At 38.6% G+C, this 24,522-nt stretch overlaps 1 protein-coding gene across 4 annotated transcripts in view; it reads left to right on the top strand.

Annotated features, from left to right (window-relative positions):
* ARFGEF3 (ARFGEF family member 3) overlaps window positions 1-24,522 on the top strand; it is an 80,048-nt gene that overhangs the window by 47,135 nt on the left and 8,391 nt on the right. For all 4 annotated transcript variants that reach the window (XM_071740779.1, XM_071740778.1, XM_071740777.1 and 1 more), the window contains 19 exons: window positions 3,386-3,552; window positions 4,790-4,955; window positions 6,382-6,489; window positions 6,731-6,946; window positions 7,188-7,298; window positions 8,640-8,790; window positions 9,428-9,742; window positions 11,296-11,429; window positions 12,723-12,868; window positions 14,399-14,578; window positions 14,961-15,102; window positions 16,209-16,331; window positions 18,624-18,727; window positions 20,261-20,405; window positions 21,565-21,693; window positions 22,243-22,419; window positions 22,963-23,077; window positions 23,663-23,765; window positions 24,369-24,500. In XM_071740779.1, coding sequence (XP_071596880.1) covers window positions 3,386-3,552; window positions 4,790-4,955; window positions 6,382-6,489; window positions 6,731-6,946; window positions 7,188-7,298; window positions 8,640-8,790; window positions 9,428-9,742; window positions 11,296-11,429; window positions 12,723-12,868; window positions 14,399-14,578; window positions 14,961-15,102; window positions 16,209-16,331; window positions 18,624-18,727; window positions 20,261-20,405; window positions 21,565-21,693; window positions 22,243-22,419; window positions 22,963-23,077; window positions 23,663-23,765; window positions 24,369-24,500 — 2,864 coding nt within the window. The remainder of the gene's footprint in view (window positions 1-3,385; window positions 3,553-4,789; window positions 4,956-6,381; window positions 6,490-6,730; window positions 6,947-7,187; window positions 7,299-8,639; window positions 8,791-9,427; window positions 9,743-11,295; window positions 11,430-12,722; window positions 12,869-14,398; window positions 14,579-14,960; window positions 15,103-16,208; window positions 16,332-18,623; window positions 18,728-20,260; window positions 20,406-21,564; window positions 21,694-22,242; window positions 22,420-22,962; window positions 23,078-23,662; window positions 23,766-24,368; window positions 24,501-24,522) is intronic.

Below are 24,522 nucleotides of genomic sequence, written 5' to 3'. Positions count from 1 at the left end.
GAAAAGATACCTAGTCTTAGACTGTTGAGTTAGAAAAGGCCTTTCACTTTCCTCAAAAAGCCCCACACACACACGTATTTAAATATGTGTATCATGTAACTAGTCTGATTTGGTGAAGTATTCTTAAAGGATGCCTCTCAATAAGGAATAATGAAAAATTACAGTAGCAAGCTACTCTATTAATGGAGCTTGGAAGAGGTATCCTGTTTTTTTCATAGAGCTGTGGCTGTTACCTTAAGGTGTAACTTTATGCTCTCACAAGATCTCCATTCACATCACATTCCAGTTGGACACCTGGAATGAGACAGACCAGCTGAAATCCAGTCCCTTGTACTTCAGATCTTCAGCACAATTCCATCAGTCCTCCTGAGGTGAGGACTTCATTCCTGTGTCAATGAGAGGTGTTAGTTTGAAGACCTGTACAAAGGAGGACTTGCTGAAGTTGAAATACATCTGGGGTAGGAACACCCCACAGAGAGCTTCTGAGTCACCCGTTTGATCCGATTCCATAGGCAACATTTGAGTCCTTGCTTCAAAACTCCTTCATGAGCACCAACAATTCAAGACACAAATTAGGTGATCAAGTTAGAGGAACTGGTCTATTCATTGTATCTAAAAACATATATTCATGTATAATACCTGAAAATTGCATTAGGAAATTTGAGTGTTGGTTAAGGTTCCAGTTGAGAAAAGAGACAGGTGCAGTTCTGAGACCAGCCAGTACAGAAGTTGTATTTTTGTGTTTCTGAGAAGCCTTATTTACTGCTTTGTTTCATTTTCTTACACTTGAAGGGAAAAAAAACACTAGCTATAACTTAGTAGTCTTTCCTACAAACTAGGTCCTTAAATAATATTATAATATTACTAACTTTTCTAGGATTGAAAAGCATTGAAGGGAGGTAGAAATTTGTGACACTGGCATGAGAGTGTAAGCATGGGGAAAATGAAGCCAGCTAAGCAGAATTCTAGTGAAATGAAGATTTGGAGGTCAGTTGGGTTTCATCTTTCCTCAGAAAGTTCCTCTTTGTTTCTAGATAAAATCAATGCCAAAAAGTTCCTTAGTGACACCAGAGTGTGATGTCTATCTTAAAAAATACTGAATTATCTAAAAGCACTCAACATTATCTTGAGTTTCATAAAACAGTAAGTTTGCAACTTTTCAGGAACTCCTTTTTCCTGACCAATTTAAATTAACTGTTGACTCTGTTAAGACAGTGTGTTAACCTCACTGTTTATTGCAGCTGGCAGAATTTTACAATTAAAGGTGATGATCAGTTCTCTTAATTGAGACATAGTTATTCTTATGAACTGCAGTGTCAAGGCATTAATTCTAAAAAATGTGTGCCATTGTGTTGAATGAGTAATCATAGCAAACATTTTTAGCACCTCTTTTCAGTTTTGATTCTGTAGCTTTTAGAAGCAAATTTTTATGTTGTTAAGCATCTTTGCAGTTTTATGCCTCAGCTAATCTGCTTTTGAGATCTCCAGCATCTCTCAAATGTAGTTGTTTATTTTCTCATATTTTAGAGGAAATTAGGGACTATATTTTTCCCAAACACTTTTAGGCACTCAATTACACACTCTTGCCACTATTATGTGCAGTAATAGCACGTAATAGTGTAACAGCAATTATGTACCTCCCTTTTTAATTGTAGTCTTGTACAAGGCGTTGCAGATTTTAAAAAATAATACTAAATAAACTGGGCTTTTTTTCCTTTTCTTTTATATACCTCTCTGCCTTGAATTTTTTACTACTGTAGTCCCCAAGGTACGTATTTCAGAGAGATAAGACATCAAATCAATATACTCTAGCTGCATCAATATCATGATCCTCCATCCAACAAAGCGTGCAGATACATCTTCACTTCTAGTAGTGAGGGAGCCACTGGAGCTGTTCACAGGCTGCTTTCAAGCACATGGTTGCATTTTTGGGACTAAGTAATTCACTGTTAATGTTCACCATGACAAATCTACCCCAAGCACACACCCAACCCATCCGGGTATGGTTTGAGGCCAGCCCTATCACCCGTCTTCCACAAAGGTTGCTCCCTTGACCAGCTGTTCATTTTTTAGACCCATCCTGGAACAGTTACTCTCTTTCTAAATCCGCCCTCAAACAGTTACTCACGTTATCCACGCCCCCAAAGTGACGACAGTGGAAAGTCCAAGAAGGCAGCAGCACAGAGCTTTCAAACCCTCACGAGGCAAGAAAAACGTTTGGTTCTTTTCTGTGTGTGGATTTTTATTTTTTTTTTTAATGTAAATGGTTTGTTGCATTTTGTCTAAGAAGAGGCGTGAACTTTATGGTGATAGGAATACATTCACCATAAACCACTGCAGCAGTTAACAAACACAGCTTTACTTCATCATGTAACTAACCTTAGAAGCTGTTTTTTGTTTCATTTCAAATGTTCCTCTATGATAAAGCTTACTCCTTAATCTTCCGTAATTGACATTATAGGAATGTATTTCACAGCTGATGTGAAACCCATGAAATATTGTGGGCCATGAGGGAGAGTGTCCAACACTTGTTTTTTTCATGGCTCAAACTACAGATCATGGGGATTCAATTAGGCATTGCTAATACTTGATTTATGTTTTTCAATAATAGATCTGCTAACTCTGAGGAAAATATATGTGCTGTCCATTCTACCTGGGGAGAAGGGGTTGTGCCACTGGGCATAGTCATTTCGTGCAAATAGTGTTTTCAGGAGTACTGAGTGCTTACAGGCAGCTTAGGAGTCTGACAGAACTGCATGTGCTCAGCTATCTATAAAGCAGGTCTTGTATTAAGTAAATAGGGCTTGGAGTTGTAATGAGTTCCATCCAGCTTGGACACAAATATTTTTCTACTTAACTCTTGATCATGGAGAAAATGATGATTACTGCCTGATTCTGCAAGGTGCTGAGCGCTCCAGTCCCCATCCAACAACTCACTTCACCAGGACAGATTAACTTTGGGGTATAAATGGCTGTCACACTAATTAGCACCATTTGGTGCAATGTATGCTCAGTTAAATATGCAGGCTTTGCCTCTCTCCTTTCCACTTCCTCTTTCCAGTTGGCATTGCAGATGTATCCTGCCCTATGCTTTTTATCTGGCATTCATCCCAATGAATGCTAGTTGTCCTTATGTATTTAAATTTAGCATGTTGCTTTGCTGGACTGTGATTGGAGTGTTCAGTTGCCTTGCAGCACTTCATTCTAGATGAACTACTTTTCTATTCCCTATTCTAGTACATTTAGTACAATCATTTCTATTGGTGATTCATTAACTATTCTAGCAATCTGTTGCTGCTGAAATGCTAGGGTTAGTTTCTGATATTTTTTTATCCCCAGGCAAAATCTGTGTAAAGTACAAGAGTTCACATGGTGTTTTTGTTAGGTATGATGCACTCACCAGGATTTGAGGGAAACCTAAATTTCAGCTTCCAGACTCTGATGAATGCAGACAGTCTCTACATGGTCTCACATTACACTCTGCTGCTGAACCTAAAACTGGTCAACTCAGATTACTACAGGAAGAAACCTGCCCAAGCCCCTGTGTTGCTGGTGAGTTTAGGAATATGGGGAACTGTAAAAATATATATGTTTTTCTTCCTTTCACATAAAACAGCCCACACATAAAGCTTTCAAGGTGCTTGCTAAGTGGAGAAATAATAATTGCAAATGAAGCGCTCTCTAAGCTGCTTTATGAATCTTGCATGATAAATGCCATGCATCTGAATTACACATCTTCTCTGTAATTTGGGAGGGAGAATAAATGCTGCTTACTGATTATCATTAAATTAGCAATCATTTTGATGGATACTCTGTCTGCAGAACTCATCTTCATTAGCATCATGTGATAGAGAATGTATTGTTTATGCATATTATGAAGGGATATGCCTTCATTTTTCAAATACTTTTAAGCATAGTGACATATTTCTTGCTTTAATGCTTGCTTTGAATTTACACACATGAAGACATGAAAAGTTAGAGTTTAAAATAATTAGGTGCTAGTATCATGAGCTGATGATTTTTGTGGCACCTAGGATTCCTCATATTCTTTGGCTTTTTAAAAATAATTTTGAAAGCTGTGGGAGTTATAAAACACGAATCTGTTTTTCAACTAATTTGCCCAAGAGAAGTAATTTCAAAGTTTTCCTAAAAATAAAAAAAAGGCGATGCATGGAACAAAAAAATGAAAAACAAACAAACAAACCTCTAAAAATGTACCATTATTGCAGAGCTTCCCACGTAAGGGAACTTATATTCCAGAAGACCTCAAAGGCAAGTGGGTTTTTTAATACCATCATCAGCTCTTCAGCAGCTGCAAGAGCAAACCTGTGACACTGCAGCACTGCACAACAGGCCTGGGCATGACCTAAGAAGTATTATTGAAAATAGTTGAGATATCTAATTGGACCCCAATTCATCTCTGGTGACTGTTCAGTGCAGAACAGCCTCATTGCTGGACAGGCAATAGATGCCAAAACTTGTTTTTGTTTGAACTGAAATCCTACCTCTGCCTTGTGGAAATGGGGAGATATGGGCATGTCCTATTGCCTCTGTGCAAGAGCTGTCTTTGTGATTTACACCGTGCATGAAGTGCAGTAAGAGAAGGGAAAGCTCCTTGTTCGTGTCATTCTCCTCTCTATTAGAGACCTTGTAATCATCAGTTGATTCTTTTTTTTTTGTTCAGTTGATTTCTACTTCATTCCCTTATGCTCAGAAGTAATCTAGGGCCTGAGGCTCATTCTGTAAAGCTTACTGCTAATTTATATCTGGCTTTTATGGTTCTCTGCAGAAAGAGTTCATGAAGCAGGTCCAGTCTAGTGGAGTGCTGATGGTCTTTTCCCAGGCCTGGGTTGAAGAACTGTACCAGCAGGTACTAGAAAGGAACATGCTAGGGGAAGCTGGATACTGGGGAAACCCTGAAGAGCACAGCCTTCCACTTATCACCATGCTGACTGGTTAGTACTGTATTATGTCTAAAACAAGCTACTACAACATGTTGCTTGTATTGCATTGCATACAGCACAGCATGTCATCATGCAACATCTTGATATTTCATGCAGGCTTAACTGCAGCAGGTACTTAAGTATTTGTTTTGGGTCAGACAGAAAGCTTTTGAAAGCTGAGTTTAAGAAAACAAAAAACCAAAAGCAAACAAAACCAAACAAACAAAAACCAAAACAAACAAGGAAATAAAACCACAACAAAAACTGGGCCTGGGAGACAGGGAGAGTAGGTTTGTGCACTGAACCAAAACCTCTCTTACTTCTGTCAGCTTCAGTTCTGGTAGAGTTGGTACCCGACAATGATAAGCAGTAAGGCTGCTGTTTTCTTGGTGACAAGGCAAAACTGTTTCAGTGTGCCTATAGTGTAGTATAAATATAAATGACTGTGTGTGATTCTGGAAGCCTTTCACAGATGGGGGCTCCCTTTGGTACAGATTTGTGCTTTGTCAAGGATAGGCCAAATGGCACTGGAGAGAAGCTGAGAAATTGAAAAGCTGGAGCACCTCTAACAAATTTTTAAAAACAGTTGTTAGGTTCATTTGGCAAAAAAACAAATGGTATCAGCTGAGAGGCAGCAGGTTGCCTTTGATACTCTATTGATGTAAATGCACTGTCTGCTTGAATGTGTAAACTGTGATTACAAAGAGGTAATTAAAATTGTGTGTGCAAGGAGAAAATGAGCTTCAGATATGCCATTAACTGGTAATCAAAGGGGACAGCTCTGAAAGTTTTTTGCTGTTTGTAAAGAAACACTTTGGAAGAACAATAGCCATGAAGTATGGGTAGAAGAAACAGACAGGGGCTGCTAGAAAGGAAATCAACCTGATGCCTCTGACATTAAATGCTCTGTCAGAATCTGGTATTTGTTGTGTAGGAGAAAAGGTATTTCTTTTGTTGAGGCTGAACCTACACATGTTGCTAAAAATTGCATTTAGAATATAGGATCCCAGAGTATCTTGAGGACTCAAGTCTGAGTTCTGGGAACATCTTATTATGTGATTTAGCAAGATTTGAAAGTTTATACTAATAAACATGGAGATTTAAGAGTGTGGGAAGGTATGGACTGTATGAAAGCCCATGCAAACTTTGCTGTGAGTTCTGTTTACTGTGTAATTTTGGTGGGGTGGGGGAGGACAGCTTTTGAGATTGGAATATTTCCCCTTTCAAGAAAACATTTGTTTTTCTCAGTGAAGCATAAGATGCCACAGTTCATGTTTATGCCAAGGTTTCAGAAGGCATCCAGAAAACAACATCTAAAAAGCGTGCCTGAAAAGTCAGGAGCACCAGTATTTATCTGAACTAAGAGCCAGTAGGAGATGTTTTATTTATACCATCTGTGTGTCAAATAGTAATCTGTTATTTTTTGATGTTCTGGCAGACATTGATGGCCTGGAAAGCAGTGCAATTGGTGGCCAATTGATGGCATCTGCTTCAGCTCAATCTCCTCTTTCCCAAAACCAGAAGACAGACGATTCTGTTGTTGCAGGTATTTAAGATTATATTATAAGCACAAGCATATTACCAACAGTGGGTTGTTATATACTGTAAGCATATTCAGGTTGTGTTTTAGAACTTTAGAATGTAGGGGTTGGAGGAAGTACATCCTACATGTGAATTGGTGATCCAGCATGCAGACAACAAATAGGACTTGATTTTTGCCACTGATGATAAAGATGCTCTTGTGTCATTTTCCAGTAGTAGCAATGGTAATGCATTTCTCATTCCAGGAGTTGCTTTTGCCCGATACCTTTTAATTGGCTGTTGGAAGAACTTGATTGACACTTTGTCCACACCACTGACTGGCCGCATGGCAGGCAGCTCCAAGGGGCTGGCCTTCATCCTGGGAGCAGAAGGAGCCAAGGAGCAGAACCAAAAGGAGAAGGACTCCATCTGTGTGAGCCTGGATGGGCTGCGGAGGGCAGCCCGGCTGAGCTGTGCTCTAGGTACTGCTGCATGTGGGATGCCAGGGCAAACTCAAAATAGGATGGTAACTTTCCTTGAAGGAGTTTGAGAGTGGGAAAAGTGGTATCCTGTTCCAGTCTTGGATAGGAACCTGGACTGTAGGACTCCCCATACAGCATAGACATATCCAGCCAACACATCCTTGGTACAAACTTTTGTCAAGATTGCATGGGACTGGGAAGGAAATGCTGGTTAAACAGTAATTGTATTGTTGTTTTACAGGAGTTGCTGCTAACTGTGCATCTGCTCTTGCCCAAATGGCTGCTGCCTCCTGTGTCCAAGAAGAGAAAGAGGAAAAAGAAATCCAAGAGCCCAGTGATACTATAGCTCAAGGTAACTATTCGATTAAATTACCTACCTTATCTCATATTGCCTGTGAAGATGCAACTGGAAAGTATTTGCTGCACATATGAAGAAGACAGAGGGCAATGTCACTTCTGTGCACCACTCAATTTGTAGGCATATGAGGTGTGTATCTAGAGGCTTCAGCACACGTCCTCCTGTCCTACGTTCTTGAAATTGTCACACTGATTGTGTTTATATAGATCTCAAATCAGTGGAACAACAGATAAGCCAGCAGCATTTTTTAAATGGACACTTTTTAAGCCTTGTGATACTAGCACATATTTTTTACATGTTGATTGGTAATATAAGCTGAGTTTGCATCCTTCTCCCTGTCTTGTGTATACATCCTTGGCTGTCTTTTGTCATCATCAGATACTTAAAATTGTTTCTAAATTAGGTTAAATGAAGCTAGATGAAAAAAATTATATATATGTATTCCATGTAAAAATTTCTGCATCTCTATAGCACTACTTCAGACCCCGTGGGAGTGTCCAGTGGCTGTCTGGAGAAGAACATAAAATGTGTCTGATAACATCAAGCCCATAACAAAACAAAGTGTGGCATAAATAAGCCTGCTTGGCACTTATGTTTGGTGTCCCAGTAGAGAAAACAAAACTAAGTAGGCCTGAGCACAAACTAGCTTTTGACCACTCTGCTAGATATGACTGAAGTGAGTTGGCTGGGCCACACTGAAGCAAAAAGGAGGCAGCGGTGGTGGCCAGAGTCCAACTGATCTACTTTACAAAAGCTTGAAAAGCTCCAAATATTTTTCCCATTCCAAGTCAGCATGAAAACTAGGCTTTCCAGAGATACTTAGGAAAAAGGAGGTCCAGATGGTTGTAGTTCATCTCAGGATTAGTTTTGATTTGACATGAAGATCCATTAACAAAAGCTTTTTGATGAACCTTTTGTATGGAAATAGAGTGATATCCACAAACTTTTTTTCTACCATAGCAAAGGAGGTTGTGGTACAAATAAATTATACCCATCCATCCAGCTCCAAAGAGAAACATATAATATCAATAGCAATCTGCATCTGTTCTGTGTGCAACAAGATGTGATTTTGACGGTGGAAGATGTCAATTTGGCTTTGATTTTTATTTTTTTTCATTCATATAAGATCCATCAAAAGGGATTCTAATTTTAAAACTACCGTATATTTATTAGGAAGAAATTAGTTTCTCTAATTTGTTTTTTCGTGTAAGATCCATGTTTCTTTATAGCTTTCAGACCATCTACCTTTGTCATCACCCTATACATAAGTGAGTGTTTATCTAAAAGCTGTAGAATCTGTTGCATTTTATTTCCTTTTATTTTTTCATGCTGCAGTGAAACAGAAAGTGGAGCAGAAACTGGAGCAGATGGGAAAAGTGCAGGGAGTCTGCCTGCATACTGCTCATGTTTTGTGTATGGATGCAGTACTTAACGTGGGCCTGGAGATGGGAAGCCACAATCAGGATTGTTGGCCTCATGTATTCAGGTACTCACCATCTTTCCCAAAATAAACAGAATTTGTACCATGTTGCCTTAAAGTAACTGGCTGAGAAAATGGACTTTACATGGTCTTGGAGTGCTCTGTATAAACAGTGTCAGAGTGAATTAATTGCCAGTGTCTGTAAGAGAAAAAAACAGTGCTGTTTTTCACCACTATTCAGAAACAAAATCAGCACTGAGGAACTTTCACATTACCAGAAGACTGTGGCAGACCCAGGAACCCAAATAGGTTTTTTGCCCGCTGAACTATTTGCTATCAAAGCATGAGGGGAGACAAAGGGATGTAAGAAGACAGGTTGTCTGTGTGTAGTCTGAGAGCTAGAGATTGTAGAAATCAGTGCCTGAGAATCAGCAGCAGGTTTCCATGTAAGTTGCTTTTCACATTCATAGAATCATAGAATTGGCTGGGTTGGAAGGAACCTCAGAGATCATCAAGTCCAACTCTTGATCCGCTACTGCTGCAGTTAATAGACTATGGTCTAGAGTTGTACTTGTGCTGTCCTTCTGATTCACCTCTGGAGTACAGACCCAAGTGTTTCTTCAGTGTGCCTGGTGACTATTGGGGGGAGGAGATGTCGTTTTGAGGGTTATATTCATCTTTTGCTTCTCTTGTTTGTTCTCAGAGTGTGCGAGTACATCAGCACGCTGGAGCACACCCACTTCAGTGATGGTGCTTCCCAGCCCTCCCTTACCATCACCCAGTCACAGCAGGTGCCAGGAGGGCTGCACCCAGACTCTGAGCCTGGGGAGACTCCCCAGGCACTGACACCCGAGCAGGACACCACCCTCAGCAGCAATCCTGTCATTCAGCCAGTTTCTATCCAGGAACTCATCAAGGAGAGCAGCAAGGGCAGACCTTTTGACTTCCGTGGAGGCAGCCTGCTGTGTGGGACCAGTGCTGCCAAGGCTGTTCTCACACTCTCCACACAAGCCGACAGGTAAAAGCAGTATTGTCAGGAACCAGAATCTCTCTTCCCAAAACAACAAAAATAGACCTTTCTGTGGTGCACTGGGGCCTGATCTTTGTTGTAGCCACTTGCGTAAGTTGAGTTTTACAAGAGAACTGTGTGTGCATCACAATCAGCAGTTCCTAAAAGGCCTAGTTTTCTGCATCTTGGCAGTACCTGCCCTGGTACCTGCAGGTTCTGAGCTGAATATGTCTGTGGACATCAGTGAATATGTCAAGTAAATCAAGTACATTCTGAGAGTGGTGGGTTTATTGCTTGAATATGAATGAGCCTGTTGTGTTCATTAAAGCAGACAAAATAAGTGGGTGTCCTGTCCTGACAGTTTGTCAGACTGCCCCGATATGCCCAGAGGGAGGAAGGGACACCAAGCATGATCACAGAATGGCTGGGTTAAATGTCCCTGCAACAGTCTGCAGGCTGATATGTCAAAGATGTTTTCACTATTTCTGTTAGTCTTTTGGCACCCCAGGCTAGAGTTAAAAATTTCCTGGATTTGCATGCTTCTAATGCATGCAAATTGTTCTAATAATTACTATTCTGTTATTCTGCAATACCCTTTTCTCTCCAATTCACATTTTGCATTCTTGACCTCTGCCCATAGGAGGGCATTATTTGTGAATTCATAGGAAAAAGAAATGCACAGTGAGTTGAGTTTGACATTGTGCATGGAAAGCACCTTTTATTCAAGAAGCTCACAGTACAACTTCCTTCTGATAATTAGAGAATAGCAGTACTGTAATTTTTAATTATGTGCGTTTGATTTTTGTACTATTACTCCAGTGTGAATGTCATTATGACTCCATCTCTATTTTTCCAGGACTATAGAGAGTTTTTCATGAAAAGTAATATCAGAAAATCATATTTGTGTCAACTTACAGCTGCACCATGCTAAGTTTTATTGTGATCTCTGTGAAACCCACCTCCTACATAAGCATAAGTGTACTGATTTAAGGATACAGATAAAACTCTGAAGTCTTAAGAGCTCATTGCAACTGTAAAAAAACAACTTTTGTTTATAGTCTTAAATAGTAATTCAGGGACAGCAACTTCAGGTCTAAGGCTTCAATTTGTTTTTTGTGTAAGGAGTTGTAACTTCAGATGGAGCAAACTGTTGTAACTCTAAAGTCAGTGAAGCTTTGATCTGTGTTGTGAGGACAGGGCATATTCTCTCTGGGTTTTTTTTATTACTGTTTCAGAAAGTGCTTGTACCATTAATATATACCAGTGGGGAAGCACTGATTCCTTGAAAAAGGTACTTCTTGTTCTAGTACTGCAATTGAATCTTGGAAGGGTTCTAGTTGGTCCTACAGCACTCTGCTTCCCACCCACCAATAAATAGAGCCTCTGGATCAAAATCTTTCTGTAGCACTGTATAAATGAAAAAGGCCTTAATAACCTTATGTGTCACTAAAAGCAACACATAGCAGCCATGTACAGATAAGGTTTTCCCTCTTACCTACACATGTAGGTCTTCGTCTCATTATTTTTTTTTTTTCATTTGGATTCTGTTCTTTCACTCGTAGGCTCTTTGAAGATGCTGCTGACAAGTTAAACTTGATGGCATTGGCAGGATTCCTCTACCAGCTCAAGAAGGCCTCACAGGCTCAGCTTTTCCATTCAGTGACAGATACAGTTGATTACTCCCTAGCAATGCCAGGTAAATTGTCTGAAGTTCCCTTACTGTGTTTCACGTGCAACTGTACTTCTTACATGACTTGCTTTGTATCCCTACAGTTTTCATTTTTCCAACTGAAATATCAAGGTAAAAATAAAACACAGAATTTAGTCTAATAAGATCTTTCTGTAGTAGTCCTTTGATTCCTACAGAGTCAAAAGTTGAGTCTTTTGTGGTTTTTTTTAGGACAGAGACCATATCCACACCTGATAAGAAACGATTATGGGAACATTCATTTTGTAGACCTAAGACAGTGGATTTAAGTTAGGCATTTAACAGTGGGATAGCCTCAGAATTGCTCAGAAAATAGGTGATAGCAAACAACTGTTTTGTTGTTCACTGTTAGATAAAGCAGTGGGATTTGTCATGCTTGTTTTTCCTCAGCAGAGTGGAGCATATGCCTTACAGTAAAAAGCCTTTAAGTTTTTATTTCTGTAAAAATAGTCTCAAATAGAGCAGAAGGATTGAAAGATACTTCTCTAAACTTGGTACTGTGCCTTTAGAAGTTACATTAGTCGCATGGGCTTCATTCTGTCCCGTGGCAGATGTGGATTGTAGCTGGTATAGGTCTCCAGTTTGATCAGTTTCAATGTGACAACTGAAATTGTCAATGTGACAATGGGAAATTAATTGCATTTTTTAATATATTAAAAATGGTATGCCCTCTGATTATATCTGTTAGACATAAAAGCACCAGTATATTTTATATGAGATAATAAAGTGCCTTTGCAAGTGTTATAAGAGCAACAGAATATGAATCCCTTTCAATAGGAAACAATATGTATTACGGCTGACGAATAGAAAAATATTTCCTCACATTTTTACTTCGTATCCCCTGCTTTATAAGAAATACAAAAGTACAAACCAAAACCAAATAATTTGCATTTTACATTCTTTCCTGTAGATGTCACCAAAGTTTTTTGCAACTTCTATTCTGGGTCTTATTACCAATTATTTAACTCTCTGCTTTACTTTTCTGCACTGCTTTGCAGCTTTTGCCTTTAAAATGTTTGCAAAAAAATATCACTTAGCTCAAAATAAAGTGTTTCCAATAAGTTGTATCTAAAACTTGGGTACAGCTCCTTTTCTTTAACCTACATAGACATAGGCTATGTTTTACATTGGTTAATTTTATTTTTTTTCTCCACCACTCTCCCTGTCTCCTGTGACTTAATACTAATAATTTCTAACCTGATTTAAATTCAATATAGACATCTGGAGATGGAGGAGCTGCTGTTATTAAGCTCCCATTTATTTTCTTGTACTTTCTTGTAGGTGAAGTAAAATCTACCCAGGACAGAAGAAGTGCTCTTCACTTGTTCCGACTTGGTGATGTCATGCTCAGAATAGTGAGGAGTAAATCTCGCCCGCTGCTTCACCTCATGCGCTGCTGGAGCTTGGTGGCTCCTCACCTTGTGGAGGTAGGAGCAAGGGAGAAAACAGGAATATGTGTAAGAGATGGCAAAGCTGAGAAAGCTGGAGAAGGCTTGATAGCTCTTAAGATGTATCTCAACCCTCAACATCGTAAAATCTGGTTACGCTCCTGTTAGGGTGTTGTATGTAACTTGTCATATGTTGTAATACTGACACTGAGGAGTGCACTCCTAAGTAACTGAAAAGGGAAAGTCCAAGGAGAGTGTGCTAGGAGTTACTTAAAACCTCTTACTTAGGGTAGCTTCAGGTTTTTTCACTACACAATGAACCTACTGCAAAAGTCTGTCTACCTATTTTCCTAGTCAAGGTTTGCATCCTTGCCAGTCTTCCTATGGACGAATGCACATAAAGCAAACTCAACTGGAATGATGGTGGTATTTCTCCCTTGCCTTCTCCTTGCTTGTGAGCCCTGGTCAGTGACATGCCAGTAGCAGCCACAAAATGGATTTCAGTCATAGAAAATTACCTTTTTTCAGCCAGACTTTCTGTAAAATGCTGGTGTCATGACTTGTCAGAGCTTATTGATTTGTATCACTGGTTATCAATAAACATGCAGTACTTTCTTTTGCTAGGTGAGATACCTGGTGTCATCTACCCAGGTCTACTGGGAGCTTGCTTCCCTGGAGTTTTAAGATGAGCTGTTCAGTAAATTGCCATATCAAATATATGGACTATCTTAGAACAGAATTCAGATATTGGGGATTCTCAATGGAATCCTTCTAGGTGAAGTAGAAATAGCAGAGAATAGTTCTAGTTTGTGCTTTAAGAGCCCCTTATTTTGAAAACTTGTGTCTCACTTGCCTTTGGATGTCAGCCTTAGACCACTTGGAATACTATCCATGTTTTGAACATTTTAAAGTCTTTTAAGAACCCAAACAAGTTTAAACTCAAGTACCTTTCATGTTTTCAGAATGCAGGGCTGGTCAGTCTTTTTTGTTGACTTCAGTGCACATGAGGCACTACGGGGAAGGACCAACATCAAGGAAAGGAAAGAATTTAGCACCATCTGCATAGATGCTCAAAGCAGTAACTTTATATCCAGATTTATTGGTGTTTAGTTTTTTAATAGCTCTTCCAAAACTGATGAGAACCTTCTCATTTTAAATTCCATAAAGAGCCAAATAAAAAGTGACATTCATACATGCATAGGTAGGTATGGTGAATATATGCAGAAACTACCTTTTTGAGGTGGAAAATGGTCACACAGTAGAAAAAAAGACAACATTTTGCATAAGTTTTATTCTTTGGACTTTATTATTTATTTTATTTATTTTGAGCTCTGTGCTTTTTGAATTGTAAGCAAACCTTTATGCATCTGTGGGACTCCAGGTGGCCCAGAGCCTCGTTCATCCATTTCTTTGGCAGTATTGGCTCTCCCATTTTCATTGCACTGGGCTCCCTAGTGATTAGTGATTTTTGGGGTTCAGCAGCACACAGTGCTTGCCTCCCTTAAAAGTGTCTCACTGAAAGCAATTTTTTTGCTTGAACAGACTCTAATACTCCTCCTTTCCCTGCAGGCTGCCTGTCACAAGGAGAGACACGTCTCTCGGAAGGCGGTCTCCTTCATCCACGATATCCTCACTGAAGTGCTGATGGACTGGAACGAGCCTTCTCATTTTCACTTTAATGAGGCACTTTTCCGTCCCTTTGAGCGAATCATGCAGCTAGAGCTGTGTGATGAGGATGTCCAAGACCAGGCAAGTCAGCCACGATCAGAATCTCTGTATCTGGCCTACCATGTCCGTAAGAACGATGGTCTCCAGAGCATACTTGGTCCACTTCAGAGTATCTCCCAAAGTCCCTTTGAACAGTGCCCTTTCATCATGTTCAGGGAATCAAGAGAACTCTGCCTACCCAATGCAGCATTATGGTAGAGCACAGAGACAGTACCCCTGGCTTTAAAGCAATTAAATAAACTAAATAAGACTTTTTTTATTATCTAAAAAAAAATAATAAATTTTAGGCTGACATAGTGAAAGCTAAGAATTTGTTTAAAGCCATCCACATTCCTTATGAATGTCCATCTATGTATCAGTTCTGCTTTTTATTGTATTTGAATCTCTCCTACAATGTCCCCAGGTGGTCACTTCTATAGGAGAATTGGTGGAAATGTGTTCTACCCAGATCCAGTCAGGATGGAGACCCCTGTTCAGTGCCCTGGAAACAGTACACAGCAGCAAGTCGGAGGTTAAAGAGTACCTTGTAGGAGATTACTCTATGGGTAAGGACTTACTGTCCTGACTTTTTGATCTATCCCTTGTGGTTACAATAATTAACTCAGTACATTTAAATGCCCTACATGAGCAGTGGCACTTAGCACTAACAGTGCAATATTACGGAAATACTCTAGGATTGTACTGAAGTATCTCTTATTAGATGGGGTGGGAAGGAGAGCAGAGATACTGTTCTGCCATTTTATCTGCTAGATTCTGGAGGATGAGCAGAATCAGAAAGAAATGTTTCAAATCTTCTTGGGTAATTTTGAGCAAAACAGTGGTGCAGAAGTACTGTGTTTGGCTTAGTGCTTGTCACTGTTCTGCTAGAGAAAGGAAAGCAACCACATCTCATGTAGACTGTCTTTCTTACTAAGTGAAACCTATTGCTCCTACTCATCAGAATAAGTTAGTGTGATGATCAAGACAAGTGTTTGTCTAGGCACTTGATCACAAGGCTTCAAATTGCTTACAATTACAAAGGTTTGCTGCAACAATGATGCTGCATCCCTCCTAGGGATGTTTGCTTTTATGGTAACTGGGTAATAGGGGAAAATTATTTTAATATGTTCTTTCGTTCCATGAGAAGGTATTTTTAAGTGTTAAAACTCGTGTAAGGGATATGGTTTTCCTCCTAAATTTTATCTTTCAGATCTGTTCGGATTGATGGCAAAAAGGCAAATACATACACCTTTTAAAGATTATAAGCTTCTTAGGAACAGCAAGGTTATTTTGTTGCTGCACAGACAGAAAAGTTTTCTACATGACTGTTGTCATCTTGGCAATTATCAAGAACTAAGCCAAGAACTTCCACCTAACAGTGTTAGCTTGGGAGCTGAGTTCATGAGTTCAAAGCTTCTCTTACTATTTGGGCAGGCATAAGCTGGTGTTTTTCATAGTTAGGTAAGGCAAAGGAGGGATTCTGTATTAATTAATCCTCTGAGTGGCTGCATGAGTTACCTGAGGAGCAAGAGAAAGTTTTGCTTCTAAGATAATTTCTGTCTCTGCCCAGAATAGAAGAGATTCTTCAGATTCAATTAAATTGATGAAAAGCTGTTGGAAAATCACCTTTATGAGAGATGGGGTGGAGGTTCTCATCTTCTTATTTCCACAGGGAAATGCCAGGCTCCTGTGTTTGATGTCTTTGAAGCATTTCTAAACACAGACAGCATCCAGGTCTTTGCCAATGCTGCCACCAGTTATATTATGTGCCTTATGAAGTTTGTAAAAGGACTGGGTAAGTATTTTTATTTTTCTTTTATCCTTTTAAGTCATGATATCTCAAACTTGATCCCGCAGAAGAGAAGAATTCAGTTCTGTCATACATAGTGTGGTAGGGAAGAGAGGGGCAGTGAAAAAAATTGAGTCCAGAATCCTTTAAAAATAAAAAAAACAAGGCCCAGGGATTATTTCAGAAACATTTCTAATGTTTTCAATTCTTCAAGTTGTTACAGCAGCAAAGAAGCATCTCACTATTAAATGTCTGCTTCATTTCATCTTCATTTGCATCAGGACTTCCTTGTATTTGTTTAACAAAAAAAAAAAAATCCCACCAAGCCCAAAAACCATTTCAGAAATGGCCTGGCATTGTTCCAGTTACAGTATGGTTGTCTGCAACAAAACAGGGTATGTTTTACATTTAGTGGTGAAAACCACGTCTCTTTTTTACCCTTTACCACGTCAGCAGCAGTAGTTTGGCACATGCAGTGGAGGTTCACTGCTGAACCTTCAGTGAGATGATGAGCATTGCAGCTGACAACATCCTGTCCCCATGATGAGGGAGTTTTTGTGTGCTACTGAAGGCAGTGGATGCCAGGCATGCCAAGTCGACTCTGTAGAGTAATTGTGATGTTTCACCAAACATCAGGACAAATGCAAATGATCTGGGGTCATTCAGCCCACATGTTCATATTCCCTGGCTTGCCTTGATCATTAGAATTTGACACTTTTCATTGAACTGTGTCATTGATTTTATTTTTTTTATTATTTAAATTACAAAGCTTCTAATGACTGGTAAAATGGAGCTTGCTTTTTTTTTTTTTTTTAAATATATATCTTATTTCACAGAGGTATACAGGCATGTAAGTAAGTTACACTCTTTGATTTAAATGAAGCATCTAAATGCAACAGATCTACTCTTTAATGATACTCTCATCTCATTAAGCTATTTTAACAGCAATTTAAACAGGAGTAGAGTTAAGCCTGTGATGACAAACGGGAATTGTAATTATTACCACAAAAGAGAAACAAAACTGTGTGTCTAGTACCAGTAGAAGTAATTCATGTTCCTTCTGGAGAACTTAAAAGCCTGTCTTTAGTATTTTTTAGTCTTCATCCTCTCATGAGATAAGCTTTTCACCTTTATGGTTACATGTCAAAAAGCAAGATATTTTTTTTAATTATTATTATTAAAGATAGTACAACTATGGAATATGTCAGTACTGAGAAAGAGCAAATAAAGTACAGTTTATGTGCATTTTAGCACAAAACCAAAAGATTCAAATTTAACTGGGTGACTTGACTGATCTCAAAAGTAGACAGAACTTTAAAATAAATGATGGAGGGAATATTTAAGGGCATAGGAAAAGCAAATAAATGTAGTAAAAGAATAAACTAGGATTTAATAAAAGGATTTAATATTTATCTTGTGGGTTTTATGAGAGAAATATCTTTAAAGGCAATAAAAAGTTAATGTATATAAGCTTTTAGTGAAGCTTCAGAGTTAGCACTGAATGGGAAGTATTTGGCTAAACTGGAAAAGTGGTTATGAACCAGGTATTGTAGGGTGGGCAGAACATCACCTGAGGGCAGAGGAGAGCAGACTGTACAGATAGGGAAAATGTTGGAGTGAATGGAATTATCCAGGGGGAAGCTCTGCAACAGGATGCCTTGGAACTGATCTGCTTATTTAGTACACTTAGTGAAGCTGACCTAAAAGCAGGAGTCTGCTGGTGCCACAGAATTGGTAATACCTATAATACTGAGACAGCAGAGCCTGAGAGTATCATGCAGTTGAAACTGTGAGAGCCTGACACCTGAATTAGATGGCAGAAGGAAATATTGTATTACAAAATGCAAAACGCTGTTAATTAAAGAGTAAATAAACTAAAAGTAACAACTTATGGTAGAAGAGTTTCTTAGGGGACTGGGGTGCAAATGAATAGAAAAAATGAGTATATTAGTTGAGAAAAGGGTGAATATGAGCAATTAACTCATACACCCATAGGAAAAAAGTAGAGTGGAGTCAGTGTAAGATGATTGTAAGATACAAGAACTCCCAAAGACTCTGCTAAAGAGTTATTAAAAAGTAATATATTTATTAATTTATTCATATAAAAGTCAATGTATAAACTGTGATCATTATTACTGTATTGTTTGTATGAGAATTACCTGGCTGTTGTAAGATTAAACAACTGATGTTTTCTTGATTCTATTCAGACATTAGGACACACTGAATGAAAAAGCAAAACTAATGATATGTTTGTTTCTCTTCTTCTGTCCTTCCTAATGCTGCTTTTCCTATCCCCAGGGGAAGTAGATTGTAAGGAGATGGGTGACTGTGTGCCAGGATCAGGATCTGCATCTATGGACTTGTGCCTTCCTGCTCTTGATTACCTCAGGAGATGTTCTCAGGTATGATGAACAATCTTATACAGGTACCAATCTGGCCTAGGAAACAGTTCTAACCTTCAGGCTTTGCATCAGTGGTTGGCTGGCTCACATAAACACAACAGAACATGTGGTGAGCCTAATAGTAATGACCTGCACTGCCAGGTGGAGAGTGGGGATTTGGAGGAATCTCATACCTTCTAGGCCAGCTAACAGTGAGAAAACTGAGGAGATGAATACACTCAGACCCAAGGAGCATGTGAGGAAATGGGCATGTTCAAAACCTAGCAGTAGCATACTCGAAGCTACATTCATTGTTACTTAATTAATGTAAACAGTTTTGGGAGTGAAGGAGAAATAAAACCAAACCCTGAGAATTTACATATCTTAAGAGCAACAGTTGACATCCTCTAAAACACAGCAGCAGCAGCTTATCTTTACCATGAAAACATATCTGAAGCTCAGGGCAAATTGGAATGCTGGCATGTTTCTTCTAATCTCCTTGAACACACCACAGACTGTTATCCCAAGTTATTAGGATGTTTTTGTTTGATTTTATGATGATATTTATTTCTGAAGTAGCTGAAGGTCTCTTGTTGTTGTTTCTGAGTACAGTACAAATGCACAATAAAGGATATTGTGGTAGCTGAAAGTACTTAGTATCTAAATTCAGAGATAATGGGTGGATTTAGTATACAGAGGAGAAGGAAAGAATAAGGCAGCTCAGAAAAATAAACAGCAGATGTATCAAACTATACTTGCTATTTTGTTCACCTAAAAAAATTTATGAATATTTATGTCTAGATCTAATGTATGTTCTTCCTATACATTATGTGCATCACATCACTCTTCCTCATCCTTATAAAATCCAGTTCACAGTGAGGGAGAAATATTTTTTCCTCTTTAAAAGAAGCAGCCATTTTTATGTTGTTTTATCTTTTAACTTGCCAACTTGCCAGTAGAAGAAAAACAGGCATGACTAAAAAGAAATCCAATCTGTATATTGAAAATACATGGTTTATTTTAGGGAGGTCTGGTAAAATACTGGCAGCATCCCAGCTGTAGCACAATTCTGGAAAGTTTGTATTTGTTGTGTAATGGACAACCCAGGCAATGAAGACATGAAGTCAATTTATAGAGGTCTTTCCATTATTATTTTCTTAGTCTTTCAGAGCTCCAAAATATTCTTTCTACAGCTGATGGAATTTCTTAGGTCAGAAGTGCAATCAGTAAGTAGTAACATGTGTCTTTCACAAATTAGAAGGGATCACACTCCCTTCCCAAAGATGAGGCATTTAAATTGCTTTTCTCTCTCTTTTCCCTCCCAATCCCTTACTTGTCAAGGAACAAAAGATTTCTGTTGAAATGTTTTTCATTGACACTATTGCTGGATGAACAAATCCTGACATTATGCTGCTTCCATAGCTATGAAAGCTGATTTATTGACATACCTATGTTGTATGTGATACAACACATACAAAGACTTTACAAACTTTCCCATATACATTTATCTTTCCTTCTCTTTTTCTCCCTCTCTATCCCTATCCCTCACTCCAGTTGTTAGCCAAAATCTATAAAATGCCCTCAAAACCCATCTTCCTCAGTGGCCGGCTGGTTAACTTGCCCGGAAGAGTGCCGGAACAATCAGCGAGCAGTGATGATGGTGTTGAGTGCATCCTTTCTGACTTTGATGATGACACTGGTAAGTACACTGAAAACAGGAAATGCAGAATTAATTATTTCTTATGCATGTCACCATAAATTTTGCCAGCTGCTGAAAGCAAAGAGGAGAAAAACTTCATAGTTTATTGTCTCCCCGTTGTCTACATACACGTGCCCACAGAGAGCTTGGACATTCAGGTCACGTCACCTTCTTTATGTTAAAAGATATAGTTTATATAGAAGAAAAATACAACCCCTCTCTTGGGACAAGATAATATTTTTATTATTATCTTAATATTCATATTACAACCAGTATATATTTCTGAGAGCTAACACAAAAATACTTTCTAGACCACAGTTGAAGAAGTGAAAACCTCCTAAGGTAGGGATCTGCATGCCTTTAACAGAAAATAATGTCAGTGTTAAGTTAGAGTTTAGGAAGATAAAGGTATCTCATTTAAAGATATTCCCAGACTTCCTGCAATCTGTTGAACTGAATGGTGTATTTCTAAAGCCCATATAAAGCACTGTGACCTCCAGAAAAACTTGCAGCATTTGTTTCCTGGTTTTTTGTATGGTTTATATGGGTTGTGGATATCAATAGATCAGTAGCTACTTTTATCTCCGCTCTTCCACCACGTAGATGGCTTTTTTCTATTGCTACCCAAATCCACATTTAATACTCTTCTATCTGTGACCTCTTAACATCTAAAGATGACATGTGATGCAGTCTGATGTTACTTCATGAGGCATTATTACTGTTCAGTTTTGGGTGCCAAATAGAGAGAGTAAAATTATGGCTGGTCACTGTAGGATCTTGAATTAAAAGCATAACCTAAATTGGTACTGTTCTGGGCAGCAGATGTGTAAAACCTTCCATTAAATGTTTTTGTAAAACCCCAGGGTTAAAGAGACTGGACTAGTGTGAATAGTAGATTAAGAAAGAACAAAACAGAATGTAAACGGAAGAGGAAGGATAGGACAAAGCATCAACTCAATAAAAAGGGAAGGAAAAGGAGACCATCATTTCAAAAATTGATACTGCTTACACCATTAAACAGCAACAGGGAACATGCAAAAACCTATGATCTTTGAGTTAATTGATTTCTTAGCCTACGTTACTTCCTGTGGGCATGTTCCACCTGTGATCAGTACAGTATCTCACTCATGGCTTTTAATCTTTATTTCTTGACTTGCAGGCCTTATAAATGTCTGGATTATTCTGCTGGAAGAATTAACAACTGCCATATCCAACTGTCCCCGCCAGCATCAGCCTCCTACTTTGGATCTGCTCTTTGAGTTGCTGAGGGATGTTGCAAATACACCTGGTAACTAAAGGCCTTGATAAAATGTGATCTACTAGAGCCCTGACCCAAACATCTTAGAATATTAAACCACTTCAGTGAAGTGTCACTCATTCTAGAACTGCACAGAGACATTCTTAACTAGAAAGGGATTTTCTCTGGGAATGATCTGGTTTTTCAGTTATTTCATTGTTCTGCGTTGACAAAAGCCATGTTGTAAGAGTATGTTGAACATACACGTACAGTTATTGACAAATAAAGAGGTGTAATACTCTATCAAAGCCCTAGCCACAGAAAATGTTTCTCCAGTGTCCAGGAAATGAAAAAAGAAATTTACGTAGTCCTATAGACCTGTTAGGAAAGACAGGAGGTTGAGAGTTGGCTAAATGTTCATAAGGTACCTCGCAACTAGATCCAAAACTGCTTACCCTTTTCATCTCACAGAAAAAAAGCTTCAGAACCTGCTTTCATTAGCACTGTCCCTCACCTCGGGCTTAGAACAACTTAGCAAATTTACTGTACGTGTAGGCTTTGCAAGCAAAAATATACAATCATCATTGTGTTTATTTTAAGGCCCAGGATTTGGCATTTATGCAGTTGTACATCTTCTTCTTCCCACGATGTCTCTTTGGCTCCATCGCAGCCACGGTGACCATTCTTACTGGGATGTGGCATCTGCTAATTTCAAACATGCCATTGGTCTTTCCTGTGAACTTGTAGTGGAGCACATTCAAAATTTCATACACTCAGGTATGTCATTGCACTGTCACCTCTGCTGTCAGTCATCAGTGGCAAGTTACTGAATAGCTACTAGGGGAGAGGGTTTCATTGCTTTTTTGTTACTTAAACATCTTCCTATTTATTTTATGTTTAAAATATCCTGTTTAAGTTTTGGCTTTTTTTTTATTTATAGGGTGTAGAATTATGGAAAAAATTAACTTGTGACAGACCTAGGGAAGCTATTTAGTCCAGCCTCTGCTCAGAGCAGGGCTATCTTAAAAGAACATACTAATATTTAGATCATAAAGAACTACAGTATTCAGAAAGAAGATCTTACAGAACTTCTCCAGTACCACTTAAGCAGAGACATTTTATATTGTTAATATCAAAAGCACTGTTCTTATTTCAGTTTGATGTGATGTGTGTTTCAAAACTCAACTCAAGTGATAGCTGCATAAAAAGCTTCGGGTTCGCAAAGTCTCTGAGTAGCAGTAAGTGTTAACAAGACTGTTTGTATCTAATTATAATGAAAAGGGAATGATGTTAAAACCAGTCTGTGTCTTTTCCTTCTAGACATTGGTTATGAAACTATGATCAATACTATGCTGAAAGATCTTTTCAAGTTGCTAGTAGCCTGTGTAGCAGAACCAACAGAAATTATTTCCAGAGTTGGATGCTCTTGTATCAGGTAACACAGTCTATTTGCTCTGTTAGCATAATAAAAAAAAAAAAATATCTTTATATATTTGAAGAAGTTGTGGACTGATTAAGTTGGCTAATATCTCAAAGAAGTCTGCAATATATCTCTTGTTACTTGAAAAATGAATTTTAGACTTAGTAATCTTTCGCTGTTTTCTGTCTGCTTCAGATTCTGTGATTTTAGGCATTACACTGTGTATTATTCCCATAAAAAGTTCCTGTACTTATGCGGTACTTATATGCAGATAGTCAATACTTAACCCTTAGGAAAAATAATTAAGGGTCTTTCTGTTGAAATTCACAAGTCTTTAGAAGTCAGTAATTACCTTTCACAGTTTTCAGGTTATTACAGTCATAACCAAAATACAAAAATAAATAAAAATAAATAAGTAAAAATAAAACCAAACACTACAGTGTATTTACAGAAACAGGTCACTGTAACAGCTGAGGAGACTGGAAATCTTTGGCTAGCTACTGAGTAAGCCTTTTGTTCTGTTTTCAGCCTTCTCCCATTGCAAATAAGAATTGTCTAGTTCTTTCCTGAACATGGAAATGTTTTCCTGTGTCCTTGCAGGTATGTGTTAGTGACAGCAGGGCCTGTTTTTACTGAAGAGATGTGGAGGCTTGCATGCTGTGCCCTGCAGGATGCATTCTCTGCCACTCTGGAGCCAGTAAAGGTAAACTGCCTTTTTGTTGACAGTCAAAGTGTAATCACATTAGTTGTAGACTCACTAACTTTTGATGTGTTGCTTTTTCTTTTTCAGAAGGTTTTTGATACAGATAAAAAAAAAAAAGAAGCATAAGGATTATGTGATAGCTTTTGTTATTTTGTCAATTCCCCCTCATGCTGAAAGGTGTTAAATAAAATCAGTTTTTCTAAGCATGTGCAGAAAACACTTAGCTGCTAATAGTCCAGACTTATTTTAAATAGCCCTGCCAGTATGAAATCAGAATAATTTAATAGGTGAAAAATTAAATTGTGATCTATTTGTTCCTCTAGGCAGAAGATGAAAGTGCTACTTGATGCTATAGCTGCATGCTCCAAATAGATTATTTCTCAAGCATTTGTCTTTCTGGCTATAAAAAAATCCTCATCACAGGCCAGACTTTATAAGAAGCTGTAATACCTTTGCAGCAAATACATAGATTTTGTGACTGGCTTGATGGTACCAGGACAAATGATTCTGAATCTTGTATCACACATGAACAGGCTGTACAACCCCATAGTCACTGACTTCATGTAACGCACAGTGAAAGTCTGATGTTGTGTCTCTCTATAGAACCTGTTGGGCTATTTCCACAGTGGTTCTGACAGCTTTAGTGGAGATGCCTGTGAAGTGAAAGTGGCAGCTCCCTCCCTCTCTCCAAGTGCTGAAGCTGAATACTGGAGAATCAGAGCCATGGCACAACAGGTACTGATTGACATTTCAGGGG

This window comes from Heliangelus exortis, chromosome 3 (assembly GCF_036169615.1).
Source record: "Heliangelus exortis chromosome 3, bHelExo1.hap1, whole genome shotgun sequence".
NCBI lineage: Eukaryota > Metazoa > Chordata > Aves > Apodiformes > Trochilidae > Heliangelus > Heliangelus exortis.
Note: the sequence above shows the minus strand (reverse complement) of the source record. Positions and strands in the feature narration are given on the sequence as shown.